At 38.9% G+C, this 22,596-nt stretch overlaps 1 protein-coding gene across 5 annotated transcripts in view; it reads left to right on the forward strand.

Moving 5' to 3' along the window:
- Window positions 1-22,596, forward strand: part of ADAMTSL3 (ADAMTS like 3) — a 174,702-nt gene that overhangs the window by 10,294 nt on the left and 141,812 nt on the right. Inside the window, exon 3 of one of the 5 annotated variants that reach the window (XM_064722091.1) lies at window positions 2,600-2,772. The exons of the other annotated variants lie outside the window; for them this stretch is intronic. Coding sequence (XP_064578161.1) covers window positions 2,734-2,772 — 39 coding nt within the window. The 5' untranslated portion in view covers window positions 2,600-2,733. The remainder of the gene's footprint in view (window positions 1-2,599; window positions 2,773-22,596) is intronic. 5 annotated transcript variants of the gene reach the window in all.

A 22,596-nucleotide genomic window follows, 5' to 3' on the forward strand; every position in this document is an offset into this window, starting at 1 on the left:
AAGTGATCTCTTGAGTACACATTGCTTCATATTGGTAATTGAAAAGGCAGGATGTTCAGCCTGGTAACCAAGTCTTTCTTAACCTTGTGATGATATTTTATTACACCATTCAACTAGATGCTGTTATATTTGTTATGAAATGTATGTGGGACTGTATATCTTTATAGTCTCACTAATGGATTACTGGCAGGAAGAAACGATGGCTATCAGATTTGTATGGGCAAATATATATCAAGAATTTTACACATGGATTCACTTTAGATTTATTCTCTGGTATGTTGTTTTCAAATCAGGAATAAGCTGATATTTTCTTAGGTTCCTATGGTCTAAATTAAACCCTCTACAAGCCAGTGCATTTTGCCTCCAAAGACCATGGGGTTGGTAATGTGTGCAGAGGGAGTAACAGCAAAGACACCGTGTCTGGGTATTTAAGAAGCATTAAGTCTTGGTTTCTATGGAAGGGAAAGTTTCATAGGTCATAAATTCATTCAATAAACTGTTGGTTGCTTCCATGATTTATGTTCCTGCAATCCCTGCCTGCAGTATGGTCTTTTCTAACTATCTGTGATATTTTGGAAATGAAGGATATACATACTGAAAACATTATTGTCTTCAAAATTATTCTGCCATAACCAATCTGCCAAAAACTACCAACATAGTAAATGTCTTTAGGTCTGAGCTTTGCAAGGCCAAAAATCTGATGTCCATTATATGACATAGTGGACTTGGAGAGCATCTTCATGGAAAACCTTTGGATTATTGTTTTACAGTCACTGAATCTATTGCACACTGATGTCCAGAAAATAGATTGAGCTACATGCCATACAACATTCTTAAGTCTCCAGTAACCCTGATCAGAAATATCAGGAGAGATTGGCAAGTCCTGAGTTAAACCTGAAGCAGTTTTCAGTTTCTGTAGGCAGGTGGCAATTCTGCACCCATCTGGAGTTTTGCCATCAGCCCCAAAAGGCCTGTGGTTTTATTCTTAGTGTGAAGATTGATTTGCTGCTTCTAAAGACCAATAACATATCTGAGACCCTGTACAAGTATTCTGACTTAAAATATTCATTGCTATTGACAAGGTTGCAACTCAGTGACTGCATTACCAGAAAACTTATGCTTAAGTTTCTGAATGTGCTTTAAATTTATGACTGATAATGATTGCTCAGCCAGTGCTCATAGGATCTGAACTGCTGTTACCCCTAGTTTACAATCCAATAGTGGAATTGCCTGAAAAGTTGATGTTTCTTGTGACTTGAGGCACAAACTATGTATGAATACCTACTTTTTAAAATGTATCATATAAAATTTAAAGTCAGCTATGGGATAGGACCAAAAGTCATCAGTGAAGGCACTGCTTTACTATCTAAGTTATTCGTTATGGTGATAATTTATTGTGAAGTTACACTGAAAGTTGGACAGAAATTCTCAGATCATTTGTGTGTAGAGCTGCATGTTTTTGTTTCCAAAACCAGATATCCAAGAGTCTGGTATACTTAGAGAAGCCTCAAGGATAGGAATAATTTCTAACAACTGCCAGTGGCTTCTAATTTCTCTTCAAAGGGTCAAGAAATGATGCTCTAGGATGATCTTTGGTTTAGAAGAAACTTGAATGCTTGGTCACTGATAATTCCTCATTCAGGTCTGCTTGGGGCAGCTGCCTCCCTCATATTCCTTACCAAATTGGGGCATAAACAGCACTGAGGTGGCAGTTTTGCACAGTGCACCAAACTCCATTCCTGCCTTTGCATCACAGAAAATGTACATGATTGATTGTACTGATATTAAAGCTCTTCCTCTTCATCCAGAATTCCAGATTTAGCCATCCAATTTAATGCATTTTGCTTTGCAAGAACATACATTTTAAAATCTGAGTCCTTTTTATTTGCTGTTACTTCTATAATTTGTAGCTTCATATATTTGTCCTTATGTTCAGTTTTTGTGCTTGAAGCTTTTCTTTAAACTTTTCTCCGTGCTCGCCTGAATCCCCAGGAGCTCAAATATGGCTTGCAATCAAGTAAAGTGAATTCAGTGATAGGGGAAGCAGACTCATAATCATGCATCTATAGTTGTTAGCATTGTATGTCTATGCAAGAAATCTCGGGTTTAACTTATATCATATTGTGCAAATGTTGTACTTTAGTCAAATCCATGTGTCAGTACAGTTTTATACAGTTAACAACACTGATGATCATTCTGTGGCTGTGCACAGTCCAATGCAGTCACACTTGAACAATTCCAGTGTAATTCCCATTAGGTAAAATCTCTGCAGAACAGGGACAGTTTGTGTATGGTGAAAGAATGGGTTTGTTTTTGAAGTACAGTTTGATAGTGAGCACAGAAGGGACATTGGATACAACCATGGCCCCGGAGAGAATACTGAGACCCCTGTAGGAACTGTGCAGCGCTGCAGTTCTGGTGTGCTCCATGCACTCACTTTATTGTCAGTGATAGACAAGAACTCCTTTAGGTTTTGAAGTCATGCACATAACTTCCTTTCCTGTAAGGGGAGAACTTGAAATTAGCTGAAGACTATAGACTGTCAAGTGCCCTTGCCTTTAAGGGTCAGTTTTCAAAATTCCCTCACTTCAACTTGCAGGAGGAAGAACAGTTCTGTGAACTCCTTTTTGGATGATGGCAGCCATACAAGAGTTCTAAAGTAATGCTGGTAGAGCAGGATTTTCAGAAGAGTTTGTGGAATCTTTGTTTTGATGTCTTTCAGTAAGACCCGAGATGTTAAACACAAACACTGTTAAGTACTCAATTGCATTGGTAAGTGCTTGGCTGGATTTTTCAAAACAAGGTAAATTTCAGTTAACCTAATGGGAGCCAGGCATTAGGTGCCTTAGGCACTTCTAAAAAGTCTGGCTTAGTATTTTTCATCATATTTAGCTGATTAAACCAAAATTTTCACCCTAAAAATTCTTTTGAAATAATATATTTCTGGTGTGTGAATTCTAGTACTCAAGTGCATATTTGATAATATTTGAGAAGTGGGAGTACAAGCGTCACATGTTTATAGAGAGGACAGTTTTTTGAGAATTTGGCCTAATAAATCCCTTCCAGAGAGCATATTACATAAAGTGTTTAGCAACAATGTTATTTCTGTTTCTAATTTTGTATTTATTAGATTTAACATCATTATGGAGGGAAAATGAGAACAATATTTTCAGACTGTTTTGAGAAATGTGGTTTCCAAGAATTGTCAGTTTGTCATGCTTCTGGATGCACTAGAAACACAGTGAACGCAAGTTAGCTCAACGAAATTGTGAAGCAGTATTCAAACTGCATTTATGATTGCAGTTACTAGATTGTTGCTGTATGCTAATGGTTGTCATTGGTGTCCTGGTGGGAGGTCCCAACTGCTTAATGAGACTGATTTGTAGCATGAAATAAGTGGAATGTTTGTTTATATGTAGAAGCATGTATTTCTGTGTTTATGTAATGGTGTTTTTTTCTGTCATCAGGTGCTTTGCCAAAAAATTGAAGCTGCTTAAAATTTATAGGACACAGTCTCCTGTTAGTGCATGCAAGCAAAACAGGGCAACATTTACAGTGTATATTTGTGAAAGGACCTATAGGGGCTCACTGCATGGTAAATCAAGGTGTAGAGAAGAGTTTTAGTTGCCTGATCTCCTGCCTTTTCGAACCAATGAAGTGAGGTGACATGGACACACCTGCACTGCTGCAGAATGTGAAGAGTGAGGGATTGTGTTTCCTCAGTCTCTGGCAGTAAGTGTTTCCTGGCATGCACCTTGCTGAAGCTCTGAGAAGATTGCAGGAACTGGCTTTATTCCCAGCTGGCTGATTCAGCAAGAAATTAACTTAACTCCAAACCCCCTGTTTTTGTTGCAATTTCCCTGCTTATACACGTGGCTGTTCCAGGCTATCTATTGGGATGAAAAAATGTGAAGGGACAGGTACTGGTTCTGATAAATTCAGGTTTGCCTCTTCAGATGGACATTTTATTTTCTTTGACTACTGCAGCTTCTTGTGGTGTAGTAGTGGTGTGGAAGCAGAAGGCTGAACAAGTTCAGTGCTCTCTGTGGATGTATAACAAAAGAAATATGCTAATATGCAATTTGTCTACCTCTCCTGGGAATCTTCTCTTATTAGATGTTTTCAAGGTCGCATTACTCATTTGGTGTTTTGTTTTCTTGAGTCTTCAAATACTTCAAAACCATTCCCTGGTTGAGTAACATGGATGTTGGCTGAAAAACCCAATAGCACAGTAGTGTCTTGAGTATTGCCTGCTTGTTAGGCAATATCCTAGCTGTAAACTGCCAGGTACATGTGGCATATTATGGATTCTTTCAGCTGATCTCATCAGCACTTCTGTTGAAAGCAGGACAGAAAATACATCTGTTCCTGGAGAGATGGGCTGTATGTGCTGTGGGGATTTTAAAGCCATTAACTGATAAGACTGCTTGAACAGGCTGTGGTTTTCTCCCCTGATTGTATAACTTTATTTATATGAATATAAGGTGTATTATGTGACTAACAAATTGCACGTTTCCTCTAGACTGGTGATTCTCACACAAGTCTTTTCATAGAACAGCAGTTAACAGTGCTAATTAAATGTTAGGAAATTATGTGAAAGGGAGGTGTAAGACAAAGAGAATCACCCTTTCACTGTAGGTTGCCTGTGCTGGTGCAATCAGCTGCTCACTTCTTTCTTTCAGTGTAAGAACTGAGGGCCTTTAAATAAAACTGCTAGGTGGGAGACTGAAAACAGTGAAGTGTGGGTTTCTTCCATGTCATGATAATGGTATTTGGCACTCCTTGCCATACTTTTGAGTAGAAAGTTACATGGATATCAGGGGAGGCAGGGTGAGTGCTGGGAATATTCACTTCACAATAATGTACAGATGAACCCCAGCAGGCTGGAAAGGTGAGTCCAGGAGAGTATTGCAGCATTCTTGCTCTGGATGTGCTTTTTTGGGTGTTGTTGGAAGCTGCTAGACTGGATAGTTTCTTGGTCTGAATCAGTTCAGCTGTTCTTAGGTGATTTTGGTGTTCCTCAAGGCAATACGTGAACATCATTGAGCTAGAACCAGTTCTAGATTTATGTCACTTATGAATCATCATTTAAATATTAACAAAAAAGTACATGCTCCAGACTCCAGGAGTATCTGGACAATTGTCCTGGACATGAGAACTTGCTGAAAACCTAATGGGTGGCTACATTCTGAGCTTCTTTTTGTCTGCTGGGAATATTTTTTTTATATTGTTATTAATTTTTTAATGCAAACATTTTTAGCATGTCTCTGATGTATTTTCAAATGTTAGAATTTTACCATGATTTTTCAAGTATTTGAGGAAATTCAGGCTTAATTGCTGGAATAGCTTCTTGTTTTTAAGCAAACACTAGTATTTTCTTGAGGAAGATAAATAGAGAAACGGCTTCTGATGTCTTATCTTAAGTTCCACTTCCATTATGTGATCAGTCCTTCTGTAAAACACAAATATTCCAGACGTTTTCCCTGCACTTGCCTTCCCCTCAGTGTGAGACTGCACACCCAAATGCTTTTCCCGTTTCCTTTTCCTCCCTCTTCCAGTTAAATTTGGAACACAATAGGTTGGTTAAGACTATAAGGAAAACCTTCAGAATGCTGTCTTAACATGTGGGGTTTTACCATGCAGCTGTGTATCTTCTGCTAGGAGAGAACTATAAATGTATTTTTAATGCCAGGAGCTGGGCTTAAAATGCCATTAGTTATCTGGTGGGAATAGATTTGAAAATTAGTAAGCAATTAGATCAGTGGGCAAGTACATTTTGCTTAATTTTCTAAGTCTCATGGGCCTTTCCAATATCCTGTTAGCATCACCTGTTCTTAACACCCAACCTTTTAAAGCTTTTCCCTTATGCAGTGTGACAATAAAAGGGAAATTTTTGTTAAACTCATAAATAAAAATTATAATTTAATTTTAATTTAAAAAGTCCCAACTTGCATGGTTTCTCTAAGGGAACCAGAGATATTCTTGGAACACTAAGCTTTTCTTGGGGAAAATTTCTTCCTGTAGATAACCATCTTGAGAAGGGCCTTGGTTGGGATAACAAAACATGTGGGTTTTGTTCTGATCTTTTGAACTGCTTGAATTATGTCCTTAGCAGACATCAATGATGCATTTGTTTATAATTGCTTATTTTTATTGCTGAATTTAGACCTCTGTGAGCCATCTGTAATGTGTCACATAGATGCCACTATTTAGAAATGGGGGAAATGTAGGAATTATAAACTTTCTTTTTACCATTTCAAATGTTAAGGCCAATCTTTGAGAATACTGAGGAAAAGGCCTGATCCTCTTGCCCTGTACTGAGTGTCTCATCATTCCTTATCTGCCAAAAGCTCACTTTGAATCAGAGATAATGAGGGCTCTTGTACTCCAAGCTCTACAAGATTTCAGTTCTGAAAAAGATCATTCATGAGATTATTGTGCCACAAGTGAGACCTTATTTTTTAAAATTCAGGCTTTCTACTTCAACAGTACAGCATCAATGGGAGGTTTTCTGAAGGGAGACCTGCCCATAGGAAGCAAGCTAAGGCTGAATTTTAGCAGTGCTAACTACTTGGCTGTCATATTTCCTGTTGTGTGGTGTGAATCAGTCCATCTCTTCATCATATCGCTGCTGGGACAGATGGCATTTAAAGTGTTGCCTGCAACTGGTTTCTTGAAAAATGGCTGTATTTCTCACTTTGGAAAAAAAAGAAGCAGAAATAATAAAGCTAATTTTCCTGTTAAAGTGATTTCAATTTTTTTACAAGTCACTTTATTTTGTTTCACTGAAGACCATTTTATCAGGTCTAATGGTCTTTCCCTGTTGGCAGGAGTTCCTCTGAGATGCTGCAGAGGCAAACATCAGAACTGGTCCTTAGAGCATGTGCATTGTTTTTCAGGAAAACTGAAGCTGAATCTGGAAATTCATTTTTTAAAAATTAATGTGGCTTTTTGCCAGAATTATTATCTTGAGGTGTCTCTGAACGTTTTAAGGAGTTTCAGTCTCCAGTGCATGGTGCAGTTCTGAGAGCGAAAAGAGGGAGACATGAGTATACCACCAGTGAGGAAGACAGAGCTGATTCCTACATGTAGCAGCATTTTGTCTGTGCAGATGAAAATTGACATCATGGTGCAGGAATGTTGACAGTGTTTTGCATTTTGCTAGCTGCACTTACTGGAAAGCATGTGTTTCAAAGGGAGTTTTCAATTTTTATAAGTCTTTGCTTCTATATTAGCCCAGTCTTATTTTGAATGTAGTCTTGAGCTATGAATAAAATTTAACTCATGGAGTAAGATTCCTCTGGCACAAAATGTGAATGAATAATGCAAACATTAACTAGTAATGTGCATGTCTGGGTCAGAATAGTCAAAGCCAACCTTTAGGTTCCACTGTTACCACTCAACATTGTCTTTTTCTGTTCAAGAATGCTTTATTCTGAGAGTAAGGATGCTGAGTTTGGGTGATCTCTCAAGAAAAGCTGCACTAAGTGTGGGGAAAGCTTAGCTGGCTGCACAAAACCAACCTTTTGGTTGTTGGAAATTCCCACTGACGTGATTTCTTAGTTCCAGATGGGTCTGTGAAAGGAGTGAGCCTGGAAGTGAAGAAACAAGACTAGCAGCAATGAAAATGTGACACTAGTTCTTCATCTGGAGAGCAATTATTCAGATAAAATTGGCAAAATTGAATTAGATTATCTTTCAATAATGGGCTGGCCTCTCTCTTTGACCTTCATAATCCAATTAATTTTCCCAGAGTTATGTACTATGTAGAAAGTTGGCAACCCAAGTTTCCCATGTCATCAACTCTATCCAGTCTCCTGAGGAAAAGTTTTTTTAAGTGCAACATCCTTGCACCTGCTAGTTCTTCCCCAGCTCTTCCCAGAATCAGGCTGCTGAACACCTTCATGAATTTATTCCATGTTACCAAAGCAATTTACTGACTTCAGTAATGGGATTCCACAGCTGATAGGAGACAGGTCCAGTTCCATTAATCTGTTCTTGTAGTGAAGGACCAAATTCTTTTTCCAGTGTCTGGGATAGTTGGGTTTGGAAGAGTTAGACATATGTATTCTGAGAACTTACATCTGCACCTTTAGGTGAAATTAAAAGCACAGAGTACCTGTCAAAGAGTCTGTTCCTTTGCCTGCAGAGAAAAGTTAGCATGTTTTTTCATGAGGAGCATTTAACATCCCTAGAAAAATTCAGCTCTCTGCTTCAGGTGTGCAATGTCTCAATTTGCTGCTGAAATTTTAAACTTTGTTCCTGTGTGTATGCTATATGGAAATACCTGCGTGTGTATCATGTGTGATTGCACTAAAAAAGTCTCAGGCAAATTGAGATTCTTTAGCTGAATTTTTGTTTGAATTAAGTGTTAGAAAGCTGCAGATTTCTGATGGGCTCTTCCCTATATATGTTACAGTGCTGCTGCATAAAACAATTATTTACCCCAGCATTATTTTTAGTTGAGAAATCAGACACAATCAGGGATTTTTGCTCAGCTGAATAAGAATATGGGATGAGAAAAATGAGGAATGGTGCTTCATGTTGAAGGGCGATGCATTTTTCCAGGCTGAATACCTGCTCTGGGAGTTGCAGTGGCATGATAGGTTTTGTAAAATAGAGAGCTGCTTGCATTGTTTTGTGTTGGAATTGACTCTTTTAATAAAGTAGCTTTAAAAAAAATCCTGTTCAGAGCTGCGTAATTAACACCAGATAGGTCAGAAATAATGTATGGAGCACCTGAGTAGGAATAAAATTTGGATTTCTGGGGACCGATTCTGATTCTAATGGATCTTGCTTTCAGCAACTCATTACTCTGTGCAGGTATTTGTGTTGAAATTTGTCCAGTTCTCTTCACTGATATTTGTTCTGTTCAGCTTTTAAGATGCTGTTGCTCCTTTTGGAGAGCTGCCCCAGCAGTGCAGTTTCTGGGGGCTGTCAGAAGGGATTTTTCCCTCTGGATTTTGAGAGGGCTGCTGGGGTGCTCAGCTGCTCCCCAAGGCTCTGGGGATGCTCAGTGGGCTCAGTCCTGCCTGCTCTGAAGGGCACATGAGAGCTCCTGGCTTTCAGAGCCATGGGAGCTGAGTTGCAAGGCTCTCACCTGGCTGATATTTTCCTACAGCTTGGTAATGTTTACTCTATATTTTTTATTTGTCAACTGCAAAAACTTCAATGATTAGTCCTAATATTTTGTCAGAACATTTCCACATAACCAACTGTGTTTCAAATATGTCTCAAATGTTCAATTATTAATTTTCATGATACCTACCTGTGACTTTTATTGTTTATTTGTAGAATCTGATTTCAAGTAGAGCAAGAACTGTACAAGCTTTATTGTTAGGGGTGAAATTTAAACTTTATTTGGATTAAGTGTTTAATAATATAATTTACTGCATATGTTGCAAATACAAGCTACTATGAATAGATCCTCTGTAAGAAAAAGCATTTGATATGTTATGTATGGATTTAAATCCAATATGTTGTTATCTTTAACTGAAGGAAATTATAAGAAGAGATTTACAGAGGAGGGTTTATTCTATTAACTTTAATTTCTTTAAAACTTTCCTCAACTGAAGTTGAATTTGATTTCTGTATTTTGACTTTGTTTAAAATGTGTTGTACATAACTTTCTCTGTTCCTTGAATATTATTCTGAAAATAGTACAAATTGGCTGTTTTTCATCTACATGAGAAGAGAAAAATATAATTAGTAGCAATAGGTGGCTTATTTATTTAAGTGGGGTGCCCTGATTTTGTGTTTGTCCACTCACAGTAGACTTGAGGATTTAAGCACAAGGTTTCCCGTTACATTACTAGATTTTTTAAGATGTAATTTCTATACCTTGCAGAGAACTGTGAGGGAGACCCTCCCTTTCCTACATGTCTTTAGCCCCCAGCCTCCCAGGAAGTATTAGTACAGAACACACTGATTTAGAATAGGTATTGGTGGATTCTTATGACTTTTAGGTAATTTGGAAAGACACTATGTTTTTAAATAGCAGAAATGAAGAGTTCTGGACTATTTTGAGATTTAGGGACCATATTAAATATTCTTGGCCTAGAACCTTTGAACTGGAGATTTAATTATTGTCCCACTTACTTTTAAAGTGTGTAGCTGTTGCTTTGAGGGTTTTATATAAGTAGGTAATCAGGGTTTTTTTTTAAGGAAAAAAAAGGTTGTATGTTTTCATACAACAATTTACAGTCAGTATCTTTGTTATTAAAGCTGGAGCAGCACAAAATGTGGGGAATCACTGTATGCATTATTTCAATTCAAAGAATGAAAAATCATATATAGGGAAGGGATAAGTCTCATTCAGTCATTTTTAAATGGTTTTCTGCAAGAGGGCAAAAAATTTTAGACCTTGTGCAATGTGTAGGATTTCCTTCAGCCTTTCCACCAGGAACTATAAAAAGGTTGTATAAAGACACAGAATAATTACAGCCTGAGTCAGGCCAGCAAGTTGGCTTTTTTCACTATAATCACGACAAAAGAACATCTATCTTGGCCAAAAGAACTGGGCTCTGAAATAGAGATGTTCTGGACTGATAATTCCAAGTGCAGCCAATCTTGCAGACAAATACACAGGTTAAGATTTATATTTGGCTCTTGTTATTTAAAATGGTTGCTGTTTAGGCTTCTTATAATAGCATTTTACTCTGTGTAGGGTGCAGAGGAAACCAGGACTGTAAAATGTGCAAATGAAAATAGGAATACTGCCACAGATGACTCCAGCATGGCTTAACAGGGAGACTCTTATTGTTTTCACTTTGCAAAGCAGTGAAGAAAAGAATGTGAAGAAATGTATAATTATGCAGGATAAGAATAGATCAACTGAATCAGGAAGATTACAATATTTCACATTACTGTAAATTCACCAGATTGTGAAGGTTCCAGCTTCAGTAGTTTCTGGTGTCGTGGTTGTCTTTAGTCTGAGAAGTTATAGATGTATAGGGCAAAAGGAATCTTCTGCAATTAAATAAAAGGGCAGATGAATTTATTTCCCTCCCTTTGCACAGTCCATTGTTCTTGGATTCTGTCTGTATTTTGAAAAGTCTTAGAATGCTAAAGACAAACATATGAGAATCTGGAACCATGCTAAAGCTTCAGATACTGAGCTGTTAGGGTTGGCCTCCGAGCTCACATTAGCTTGTACTGGCAAACTAAGAGCTGACTGTGGATAAGAAAATTCAGGGGAGGTTATTGCCACAGATCCTTCCAAAAGTGCTCAGGAATAGTTGAAAAATATTCTGTAGGAATAGTGCCCCTCTGTAAATCTTTAAAATTAAACTATTCTGTCAAGAATTCTGTCTAACCTTAAGTGCAAATGGTAGTGGTAAAAGAGCAGCTGCTAGGTATACAAGAGTAGGTGATCTTGTACCACTGGTTAGACATGAGGCATGTATTGGGGACTCTACATTTCCCCTGGCCCTTGCTGCTTCTAAAAGTACTGAGCAGATTATCCCATGTCCTGCAAGAGGCATGACAGTTTTTCAAAAGACAAGGTCAAGGGGAAAACCTTGATTACGTTTGTACTCCTTTACAATTCAGTATATAAAAGCTGCTTTTGAAAAGCTTTTCCGTAGTAGTCATCCTACTTCTGTGCAAAATAGTGGTGTTTTCCACTTGGCTGGAGCAGGAGAGGCCAAATGAGTGGAAGGATGTCCACAGCTCTTAGAGCTGATTGCTCATTTTGTGTGCAAGGTAAATGTGTTTTACACTTACATTTACAGCAGCAATAAGAGTCAGTCCCTCCACAGCCTTTATTGTTCAGTCAGGAGGGTTTTCAGTAGCTTAACTGACAACTTGTGCTTTTTATCCAGCTATGGATCTCTAAGTTCAGATGCTGATGCTGGTAGGTTCAGTGAAATGGCAGTAACTTGGTACCTGCTGAAAAATTATCACTTCCTCCAGCTACCTTCTTCAAGCTGCTGGTAAAGAGAAGGAAATGACCATTTATCCTACTGTCCATCTGCTATGCCATCATAAACTCCAGAGCCATGTTCCGGAGTAAAATTATCCTGTTAAATTTCCTGTAGAAAGACAATCATAATTGGAAAGCAGTGCATGACTTATGACCTGTCTCAGCTCATCTGTCCTGGGAACCATCCATTGTGCATCCACATCTGCTCCTGTACACCCACACAGGATGGGAAGATATTCCTCCACAGGAAGGTCTTCCGTTCCCTCCGAGTGCAGGTGGTATGTATTGGCAAATCTGTGCTGTGGACGTGGGGGCCAAGTTCCCAGAGCAGTGCACACTGAGAGCAGGAATTCACCCAGCTGCTAGAATGAGAATACAAGATGAACACAATCACAGGGCCCATCTTTCTGTGCTCCTGCTGTGATGACTCTCTCACTCACTTCTACTTGCTACTTGTTGCATTTGAAATACTGGCCATTAGAAGACTAAAATTACTATATTATAAGATCAATCACAAGGAAGACACTTGGTGCTTAAAATATTTAAAGAAAATGCAGAACATTTAATAGGGCATCATTACTTTTTAAATTCCAAAACTCTAGACAATGGCTTGCCTTTGAATTACAGATGTTCCTAAGTGCTGTCGATTTTTTATCCTTTATGCCTTTCTGTAATCACCTGGATCATTTTAAAATTTCTTAACAAAATTTCCTCGCTGGACATGGAAGAGGGGTGATAAAGTTGTAGTGTTGAAACTATCCTGATTAGAGCAGGCCCCCTGTTCTGAATTAGCAGTTTCTATTTTCATTTTATGTCTGACTTGCTTAGCTGTGTCTTTTAACATTTCAGCAATTCTGCTTCATTCAGAGGATTTATTTCACTCCTTCCAGCAGCAGGGCCTGTGTTTATCTTTTCTCACCTCAGTAAGAGCCCTTTCCCCTTCACCATATCAGTCCTCCAGCATTACTGTACACATTGTAGAGAAGAATAAAAATGAGTCATTAAACTAATGACCATTAGTCTTAACAGTTGTCAGTGAACAGATGCCTGCAGTGCCTGTCATGAGAGCTTTTAATTGCTCTGGGGTTTGCTGCTAAAGCAGAGTAATCTAAGTAGTGGCTTATTAGTGAGCATGCACGTGAAATGCTGTCAGTTAGTGCTGGTAAATGAGTTGTGACCAGGGAGGGAACAATCTTCAGACTAATGCTTTGTCCTCTTACACAGCTGCATTATTTGGTTCTTGTTCTGCTGTTGAACCTTTTTCTAGTTAGCATTTAATTTCTAATGCTGCAGAGTGTGTCTGGCTCAGTACAACACACAGTTAAAACTTTGCTGTGCTTGAGATGCTATCACTGGCAAGAGAGAAAGATGGAATATACTTGAACAACCACCCTTTCTCCCTTGCAAAAAGTGAGAGGAAGCTGAAAAATGGATGGATCATAAATATCAAGACTGGCATCACTGGACTGAAGGAATAGTTGAGATTTAAATGTAGTTAAATTAGAGTGCTTGGAGAAGTGAGTTGCAGTGTTTGAGCAGTGGGCCTCAGTCTGGGAAACCATTTCAGCAGTAGCACATCAGGTGGGAATGATGATGCTGGAAGTCTCTGTTAATAATGTCAAAGTGGCAGACAAATGGTAAGACAAAAGTAATTTCTTAAGGAAAAATGGTTTACTATGGAGTAGCATGCTTTGCCTCATGGTTGGTGTATCAGAATTCCTGACACCAGTAAAGCACAAAAAGCTTCAAGCCTTTAGAGTATTTGCAGAAATGTGTGTTAGACTTAGAAACTGCGTGCTATGAACAGTTTCTTTGGGGAATTTCTCTTTAAAATCGTGCTGAAACAGGTGTGCACACGTGGAGGGCGCTTGGCTGAAAGGCATTCACCTCATGTGCCTTATTAATAGCCTTAAACCAACATTCCTCCAGCAGAACCATGACCATTTAACTGCTTCCTTATTGTGAAAATGTGCCTGACCAACTCAATGTGCAAGGCTGCTCAGTCCATAAACCCTGCAAAGGGACTCATTGCAATGGAGAAAGAAGAGTAGACAAAGAACTGGGTTAATATCTCTAAAATTATCAGAAGTAGTGGAAAACTAGCAGTGGAAAAATCACATTTTCCTCACCATATGTTAAATGCATTTGTGTGCTGAGCTGTTGGAAATCCTAAGTGAGCCTGGGAGTGAACATCTGGCTGGGGCATTTCTCTGCAGTCTGGTTTCTTCCAGGTGAGAGAGGACTCATCAGCTAGAGGCAACAGGGAGGAGAAGCACTTTGAATATTTGCACTCCTATTCAGGGTGGTCTGTCTTTGTGAGTAGAGTTTTGGGATACACCCCCTCTGCAGCCCCTGTTTAAAGAAATGGTGATAAGATGGTAGCAGGTGCTCCTGGTGCTCTGCTGAGGAGGGTGGATGAGGAGCAGTGTTAGCCAAGCTCTCCTGTGGCACCCACAGGAACTGTTCAGTCATTCAGAAGCTTTTTAATGGCAGATATTGATTATCAGCAGCTTTCTCTCTCCCTGATCTTTCCAAGTCACTTAACTGCATGACCTTTGGCTTCTCCTACTTGATTTTTGGGCTATTTGATCTTAGAGTTGTGCAAGAGACGTATTTTCTGTGCTGAGAAATTATTCCAGTTCTTGGTGGCTGTTTGCCTGTTTCCAGGTCAATTTCTATTATGAGAATTTGTAGTCATTCACAGTAGCAGAGCAATTCCAGAACAATTCCATCCATTTCACCTACCTGTTTAGTTCATGATAAACACCACATTGTTGCTGATGACAACATTGTGTAAACAGCATGCAATGAAGAAAAATCACTAATGCTAGGGCAGCCTTTTCTGGGGGCTGAACACTTGCCAGTTTGTCCCTGCCACCTGAATCAGAAGCAGATGTACAGAGACTGAGGGCAGGGAGAAAGCTCTGTCATGAGCAGTGGAAGGCATGGCAGTGCCCTGCAATGTGTGACAGAGTCACTGATCAGGTTTCCTCACATGACAAAAGTCTCTGGATTTAATTGCACTCACGAACAGCTTTAATGCCAGAATCTTCAGCATTTACCTCTGCAGTGTATAGTGGCTTTGGATTCTTTTTTCCCCCCACAAGTGCCGTGGTTTTAATACCATTCCATCACCCCACACATTTCCCTTCTTTGTGTTTTCATTATGCAACAAGAATTCTCTTAAAAATCTGGATCTGCCACTAGCTCTAGCAGGTGTTTGGCTTCTGAGTGCCAGAGTTTTTTTCTTCACACAGCTTATGGATGAGAATTTCACTGCCCTCAGGCACAATTTCAACTGAAGTATATGAAAAGCATGTTACTGTGTCAGTTCAAATTATATCACTATTAAAGAAAAAACTCAAAAGGAAATTAAATATAAATAATCATACTAACATAACATAACATTAATAACATTAAGGTTATAATTTAAATTAAAAAGAATTGGGAAAATCTGAGTCAGAACTCCCAGACTCTCCTGAGAGTGGTCATTGTAAATGAGGATATTGACAACTTTGAGTCACACAATATGTCTTGATGAATAATACAATAATACTGGAATATATAAGAATTAAGTGTATTTTTTAGTTCTGTATAATATACTGTGTGGGAGCTAAGTATTGTGAGAAGTCTTGCATTCCCTCACACTTTTCCTGTTTTTACTGATGGTGCTAAGACTCTTTTGCTGTGCCCAACAGTGTACTAGGTTCCATTTTGCTCACATATAAATACACAAATTTCTACCACTTATATTGCTTTCCTTGGGGTGTTGAGACCTGCATGAAGAAAAGTTGGTCATATGAAGTGGAAGGGATTTGTCCTTAAATCCTGAGTCCTGCTGTCACACCAGTGTGGGCATGTCACTGTGGCCAGGTGAAAACACAGAGGTATTTCACAAGTGCTGTGTAGAATTGTTAACAAAATGGTGCATGAATTTTCACCTGTCCAGAATTTTTGCATTATGTTAGTTTTTAGCAGGATTTTTGTTAAACTGCAACTTTTGGTTACCTAGGAGCATTCACACCTTTTTTTTAAACATTTCTTCAGCACTATTAGAGTAGTTATCCAGTCTGGATACTGGGCAAGGCAATGAAGAGGGAGTAATTTATTAGAAAAGGGGGATGTTGGTCTTGCAAGCCAGTTGGGTGCTGTTTATCTCACTAGGAAAGGATTAGGCTTCTACAGCTTCTTGTTCTTCTTATGAGGCCTCTATTCATCAATATTTTGTGGTGTTACTGAGTAATCCTGAGGTCTGTGCTAGTGCATAAGGGGTCTTGGCCCTTCATGGTGGAGGCTTCTTCCACCCATTAAAGGAATGACCTTGTGTCCTTTCTCATTTCATTTTGTTCTTTCCTTTGCTCCTTAAGCAATGTGAATCTTCATTCAGTGCGTGTGTTGATTTGTTGAGCTTTATACTCCAGCTGCTTCTGACAGCAAACATAGCCTTAAACTATTCTTCTTCCTTGCCTTTTGTGAAGAAATCTGCAGTTCCTCAAAGATTATGGTCCCAGTCTCCTCCAGTTTGTAACTGGACCTGTAACTGGGATCACAGACAAGCAGTGTTGTGAGTTTCCTGCAAAGGAGTGCAGTTGTCAGCAGCTTGTCAGTTTAACAACAAAATAAATCCTTCACACGTGGTGTCCATGATAAAGGACTCTAACAAAATGTCCTGGATTTGGCTGTGTGGAGTTAATTTTCCACCTGGTAGCTGGTGTAGTGCTGTATTATGGATCTAGGACGAGAATAATGGTGTTTTGGTTGCTGCTGAGCAGTGCTTTCACAAAGCTGAGGACTTCCCATCTTCTTACACTGTCCTGCCAGCCAGGAGGCTGCACAAGAAATTGGGAGGGGGCACAGGTGAGTCCAAGTGGCCACTGGGATATCCCATGCTGGGTGGGAATAAACTGAGCAATAAAACTGTGGAAAATTAGCCAGGGATGGGTGGCTGATACTCAGGGACTGGCTGGGCATCAGTCAGCAAGTACAGAGCAGTTGCACTGGGCATCCCTTGTTTTGTGCATTTTTAATCATAATTATTATTGTTTTATTTTATTTTTTTTTGTCCTGTTGAACTGTCTTTAGTCTGTCTTGCACGATTTTTAGAGGGGGTTTAAGTGAAATGCTATTTTCTGTCTCATTTCCAGATATTCCTTCCTTTCACTGTTTCATCACAGAGGAGAGTTGATAAAGGGGATTCAATCTTAAACAAAATAGGCTGAAAACTTCCCCCAAGCATTTCCATGCCCTCAAAGCACAAGCTTTGGGGAACATGCAGGTGGAATCTTCACTCATCAGTGTAGATTGTTTTATCTAGATGCTATAAAATTTCTTTTCTCTTGGATCTAAATATATCTGTGCCCCTTCCCCATTCCCCAAGGCTAAGCTAAAGACTTGGGGAAATAACTGGGTATTGCATATTTTGAAAGCAGGATCTGATCCACAGTCACTAACTTTCTGACAGTAATTGGAAGTGAACTGCTTTTGGGGTCATCTTCTCTGGGTGCTGAATTTTCCCCTTTGGCTCTTATTTATACAAAACTAGAGAGACCTGAGCAAGCAGTGCTGCTCACAGACCTACAATTGTTGTGTTGCAAGGGATGCTGTTCTGCTGCAGCTGGATTTGGGCCCTGGTTCTGTGGGAGGGTCCCTGGGAACTTTGCCACTGATGTCACTGGGAGCAGCTTCAGTTGCTGGTGCTGCCCTTTTTAGAGCAAATTTCAGGCACATCTGATCAATTCTTTGGAAAGAAGGCAGAGTCTGCCTAACAGAGTTTAGAAGAAGCCTCACTGGAAGTAGGAAAATTTCAGGGTTCATATTTCTTTTAGAAATATTTCTTTTAAAAATATGAAGTGAAGTTGATATTTAAGCTGGGTTTTGAAAATAAATGAAGTTTTGGCTAAATACTGCTGCAGCCTTTCAGTGAAATGTTTAATCTTTTAGCCAGACAATAACAAGAGAAAACATAAGTAATTGTTGATAAATATCCAAAAGCTTAATCACTAGTATAAATTTTAGAGGGTGCAGAAAAAGATTTCAGAATGTGTTGATCTCAGTCTGCAGCCCAAGCTATGCCAAAGAAAATGTATTTACATTTAACCAAGAAACATGGTGGTAAAAATGTCCTTTTGAAAGGACTGATAGACAGGATCTTAATTAAAAAACTAAATGCTCTCCATTGTTCTTGCTGTTTCAGTGTTGGCTTGAAGCTGTACAAGCTGAGAGCCTGCAGAGAGGTTTAGGCTGAGCCCTGTAGCTCTGGTGACGTGATCTCCAACGCATTCCAGCCCTGGAACGGCTCCGAGCGCTCCAGCGGGCGCAGGGTGGTTGGAGCAGCAGAGGTGATGCAGGCAGTTCCTTCCTTGCAGCTGTGAATGTGATCACAGCTACAGCTTAGGTTCAGTTTTCAGTGATAGACACTTCAAACAATAGCTGAACTATCAGTTTCTGAGTTGCTTGCTGGCAGTGTTGTACTGTGTTGGAAAAATGGTGGCTTATCCAAAGTACTTAAGAATTGTCTTTTGCTTATCTTTATATGTATCTTCAACTCGGAGGCACATTTTTCCAAGCTTGTTTTATTTCTTCATGTTCAAGCAGGCCTAGAATGAGAGATGAGAGGAAAAATCATTAGATTTGGGCTTAAAGCAGACATGTCTTAAATCTGCTTTTAACTAATACAGAATAAACATGGAAGAACAATCCCTGAGTCTCCCACTCTAGTTCAGTCCCCAGCAGAGCTTTTGACTCAGTGTTTCAGATTGCCTCAGTCGTGACTTCCCTGATGAAATCTGACAGCCAAATTTTCTTTCAGGATTCTTCTATGAAGAAGTGCTTGACTTCAGTTCGGCCAAGTCCTCTTTCATTTTTCTAGCAGAAATGACATTTATACTTTAATTCTGATTTGAAATGCTGGCCTCTTAGTTTAATATTAATAATTAAATAATTGGCCTGGTCTGCAGAAATGCTGAGCTGCTGGCAGCTGCTGTGGAAACTCAGTTCCCTTGCAGGGTCTTTAAATGTTTCAGAGTGTCTAGCATTAGGAAGCTGTTTCTGTAGATCTTGGCCATGACAAAAGCCCATCTGACTCTTACTAGATATTTATTCATTAGCATTGCTTGCTCTGGAGATAGCTGAGGTTCTGAACTGTTAGTGTGACATTGTTTATCTGGAAATACACTTTTTCATGTTGTGGTGAAGCTGGAGTGCAGTGCTCAATCTAACATTTTTGTATTGGAGTCCTTGAAAATCCATTAAACTAAACTGCTACTTAGCTGGTATATTACTTCCCTGGGGCGTAAATCAAATGCTGCAGCAGCTCAGGAGACACATATTTAACTTGAGTTAAATGGGAATACACACATTTTGGTATATGATTGAACTTGCTGTGCATATTAATCTGACAAACATGTATTTACAAGCCATTAAGAATGCAGATAATTTTTCTCATTTTGCTTTTCTTTTTTCCCCCCTAAAACAATGATTTTGGAAATGAATGCTGCCCATTTTCCACTTCCAACAAGAACTAATAAAAGAGCCACAAAACTATGGAAAGCAAACTGCCTTCACTGTATTTCTCTTTTCTTTACAGCATTTACTTTGGGCAGGGTAGTGCACTTGTGCATAACTGTAAAGCTTTTGTTGATTGGACCTTTTATCTTTTGTCTGTGTTTCTTTTTAAAAGTAAGATATTGAGGCAGTTTCAGGAAGAACATGGCATTTGTAATTTTCAGCATTTGGAATAAATAATTTTGAAGCTTTCCTCTGCATTACTTGAGTTTGCTCTCCTTATGCTCCCAATTTTAGCAAAGAAACATGTCTAATTAGGGAATGACTGATTTAAGTGTAGGTAATGTTTGTATTTATTAGGTGTATGTAACAGGAAGAGTTCTTACTTTTCCCTGTATGTGGTCATTGGTGCCAAGAAAATCTAAAATCAAAAATTCCTCTGTACCTGAAATATTAATGTTTTATTTCTAATTATGCTCAAGTAATTTCTTTGAGCTATTACACCTCTCTTTTCTCATTTTCTTGACCTTCAGACAGCTCAGATTTAATAGAAAGCTCTTCTCTTTCTAAAGCTGCTGCTGTCTACATGTAAACATGGAACAATTCCTTTCAAGTATCTTTGTGGCTGTGATTAAGTAGAATAGTAGCATGCCATTATGAGGTTTGGTTGAGCTTTGTCTTGGCCTTAGTATCAAATTATCTCCAAGAACTGTAGACTAAACCAGATTTTAATTTATCAGAAATTACAATAGCAGTTTAAATCCTTGGATGAAATTGTTACTCTCTAACTTGAAAGGAATGACCAATGATTAATATTAATAATTTTTAGTAATGGAAAACTCTACAGTTTAGTGATTTGATAATTTTAAGTAAGCTGGATGAAAATAGCTAACGTGAATCCTGGGTGTTAGGGAAATAAAGAGCAGTTAAAGTACTTTGCATCGTGTGGTGGTTTCAGAATGTGCCAGAGGGATTCATTTTGGGTCAAACAAACCAAAGTTGTGCCCCAGCAGCACCTCCTGCTCAGTCCCTCCCAGCCTTGCTGCTTGCTAATGGCAGCGTGGGCTGGGAAGCACTCAGTGACCATTCCTCTGACTCTCAAAAATAAAATAAAATCCTCAAATCCTCAACTCCAGCAGCTTTTAGTCAGTGTTCTAGAGGGCAGTGAAACTCTGCAGCAGCAGAGGCAACATGCAGCTCTTGGCGGAAGGAGATCTAAAAACCAGAGCTTGGATACAGGCAGCTCTTTGTGTCTTGTGCAGTTGAAAGTGGAAGAGCAATTTGGTCTTTCAGCACTCAGGTGGGGAGTGGTGAGTGAGGCAGCAATCACAGCTGACATCAAAGCTGTGCTCCAGCATAATAAAGCCTGGAATAAACCCAGTGCCTTTCACACTTCCCCCTTCTGCTGATCAGAACAGCTCTCCTTGATCACATAGCTGGAAAGATGTAGCATGGAAGGCCTTATTTTTTCAGTTTCTGGCTAATAAGTTACATGTCCTAATGGACCAGGAAGATTTTCAAACCCTGATCTGTTTCCAACTTTTATATTTATTTTTTGTCAGTAGGTAATATGTACTTCCTTGCTGCATGATATATTAATGTCAGTGAATTTTATGTAGTGATTAGTATTATATCTGCTTTGGCTATGTTATCACCCTCTACTGTCTTCATATGCTTAAGATCATAAAATCTGGTTTAAAATGCCTGCTTTAAATCTTAAGTGTACTTGGAACTTGACACATTTAATTTAAAGCTATGGAGATTAAACTGGCCATTAAACAGACCTAAAACACTAGCATGAAATGTAATTGTTTTCTGAAACTTGCACTTATAGTCTTTACTTTAAAACATTAATTTATATCAGATTAGCTAAGTCATTCAGAGATGATCTCAAATATACTATAAACCCACAGACTGTTGAAATTTGAATTATGTTTAAGCCAAAGTGCCCATAGAAATATAAAAGCCTCATAAGGAGCATTGGTGGATTTCTCAGTGGGGAATAAAATGGACTAAGTGGAAACATTCTATTTTGTGTTCAGTACAATATATGAATGAAAGTACATTGGGAACATGCAGCCTCTTTGGAGGTGCCTGCATCTAGGTGCTAAAAATGTTTTTCTGCTGCTTTGGTGAGTGGGTAAAAAAAGAGTTCTTTGAACATTTGAAGATTTTTTTTTTAATTAACTTTTCGGTTTGGGTTGTTTATCAGATGCAAGTCATTGGTTTCAACATCAGTGTGCTATGACAGCTGATAGTGTGTTTTTAGTGTTTCTTTTTTTGTTTGTTTTTAACTTCTTGGCTGCATTCTTTCCTGCTTGACTTATACCAGACAGGTAGCAGTACCTATTGCAGCAGCTGACAATCAGTTTCCATTGTAACCTCCTGTGTAACCTTATAAAATATCTGCATTTTACACTGATTTTTCCATGCTTGGAAGCCAGATTTACTTGCCTGAATCTAGCAAACATTCCTCTTCTCCTCAAGTGCCTAGCTGCTCATGAGCTTTTCACAAGAAAATGGAATGTGTGTTAGAAACCCCTAGTTTTTCTTGTTATCTTTTTCAAATTGTTATTTCAGCTTCAAATATTGGCATGTTTTATATTCCAAGCATACTATTGATTAATGTCCAAACACTTTATATTTTAAATGTTTAAACTACAAAGATGAGAAATGCAAACAAGTTTACTGCTCTGTATCCTACTGACAAATTTGTTTATGAGAGATTAGGCAACAGTGTGATATATACAATTAGCTAAGAAGTATGGTGGGGTAATTTTGATTCTCTCCTGCCTGTAAATTAGGAAAATCTTCCAAAAATATTGTTATTAATCACTAGCACTTAACAGGATTATTTTCCAAAGTGTTCTACACATATAAACTAAACAATGCACTGTTAAGATAGGTCAGTAGGTGTTGTAATTGTTTTACACCTGGCAAAACCGAGGAAGAAATGCTAAGTACTTTAAGCAGGCCACTTGAGGTTTAGAATGCATCTCTCTCATCATTAGCCCGGTGCTGAAATCCCAGGGTGACATCACTGCCGTGTTCCCTCGCAGAGATCTGTGATAGCCCGGTGGAAGCAGGGGAAGGATGCCAGATTATGTCAGCCCCTCTCGTGTCAGGGCTTGCATCAGCTCAGACTATGCAGCAGGCAGCACTGGAGGCCT

This window comes from Zonotrichia leucophrys, chromosome 10 (genome assembly GCF_028769735.1).
Source record: "Zonotrichia leucophrys gambelii isolate GWCS_2022_RI chromosome 10, RI_Zleu_2.0, whole genome shotgun sequence".
In the NCBI taxonomy this organism is placed as follows: domain Eukaryota; kingdom Metazoa; phylum Chordata; class Aves; order Passeriformes; family Passerellidae; genus Zonotrichia; species Zonotrichia leucophrys.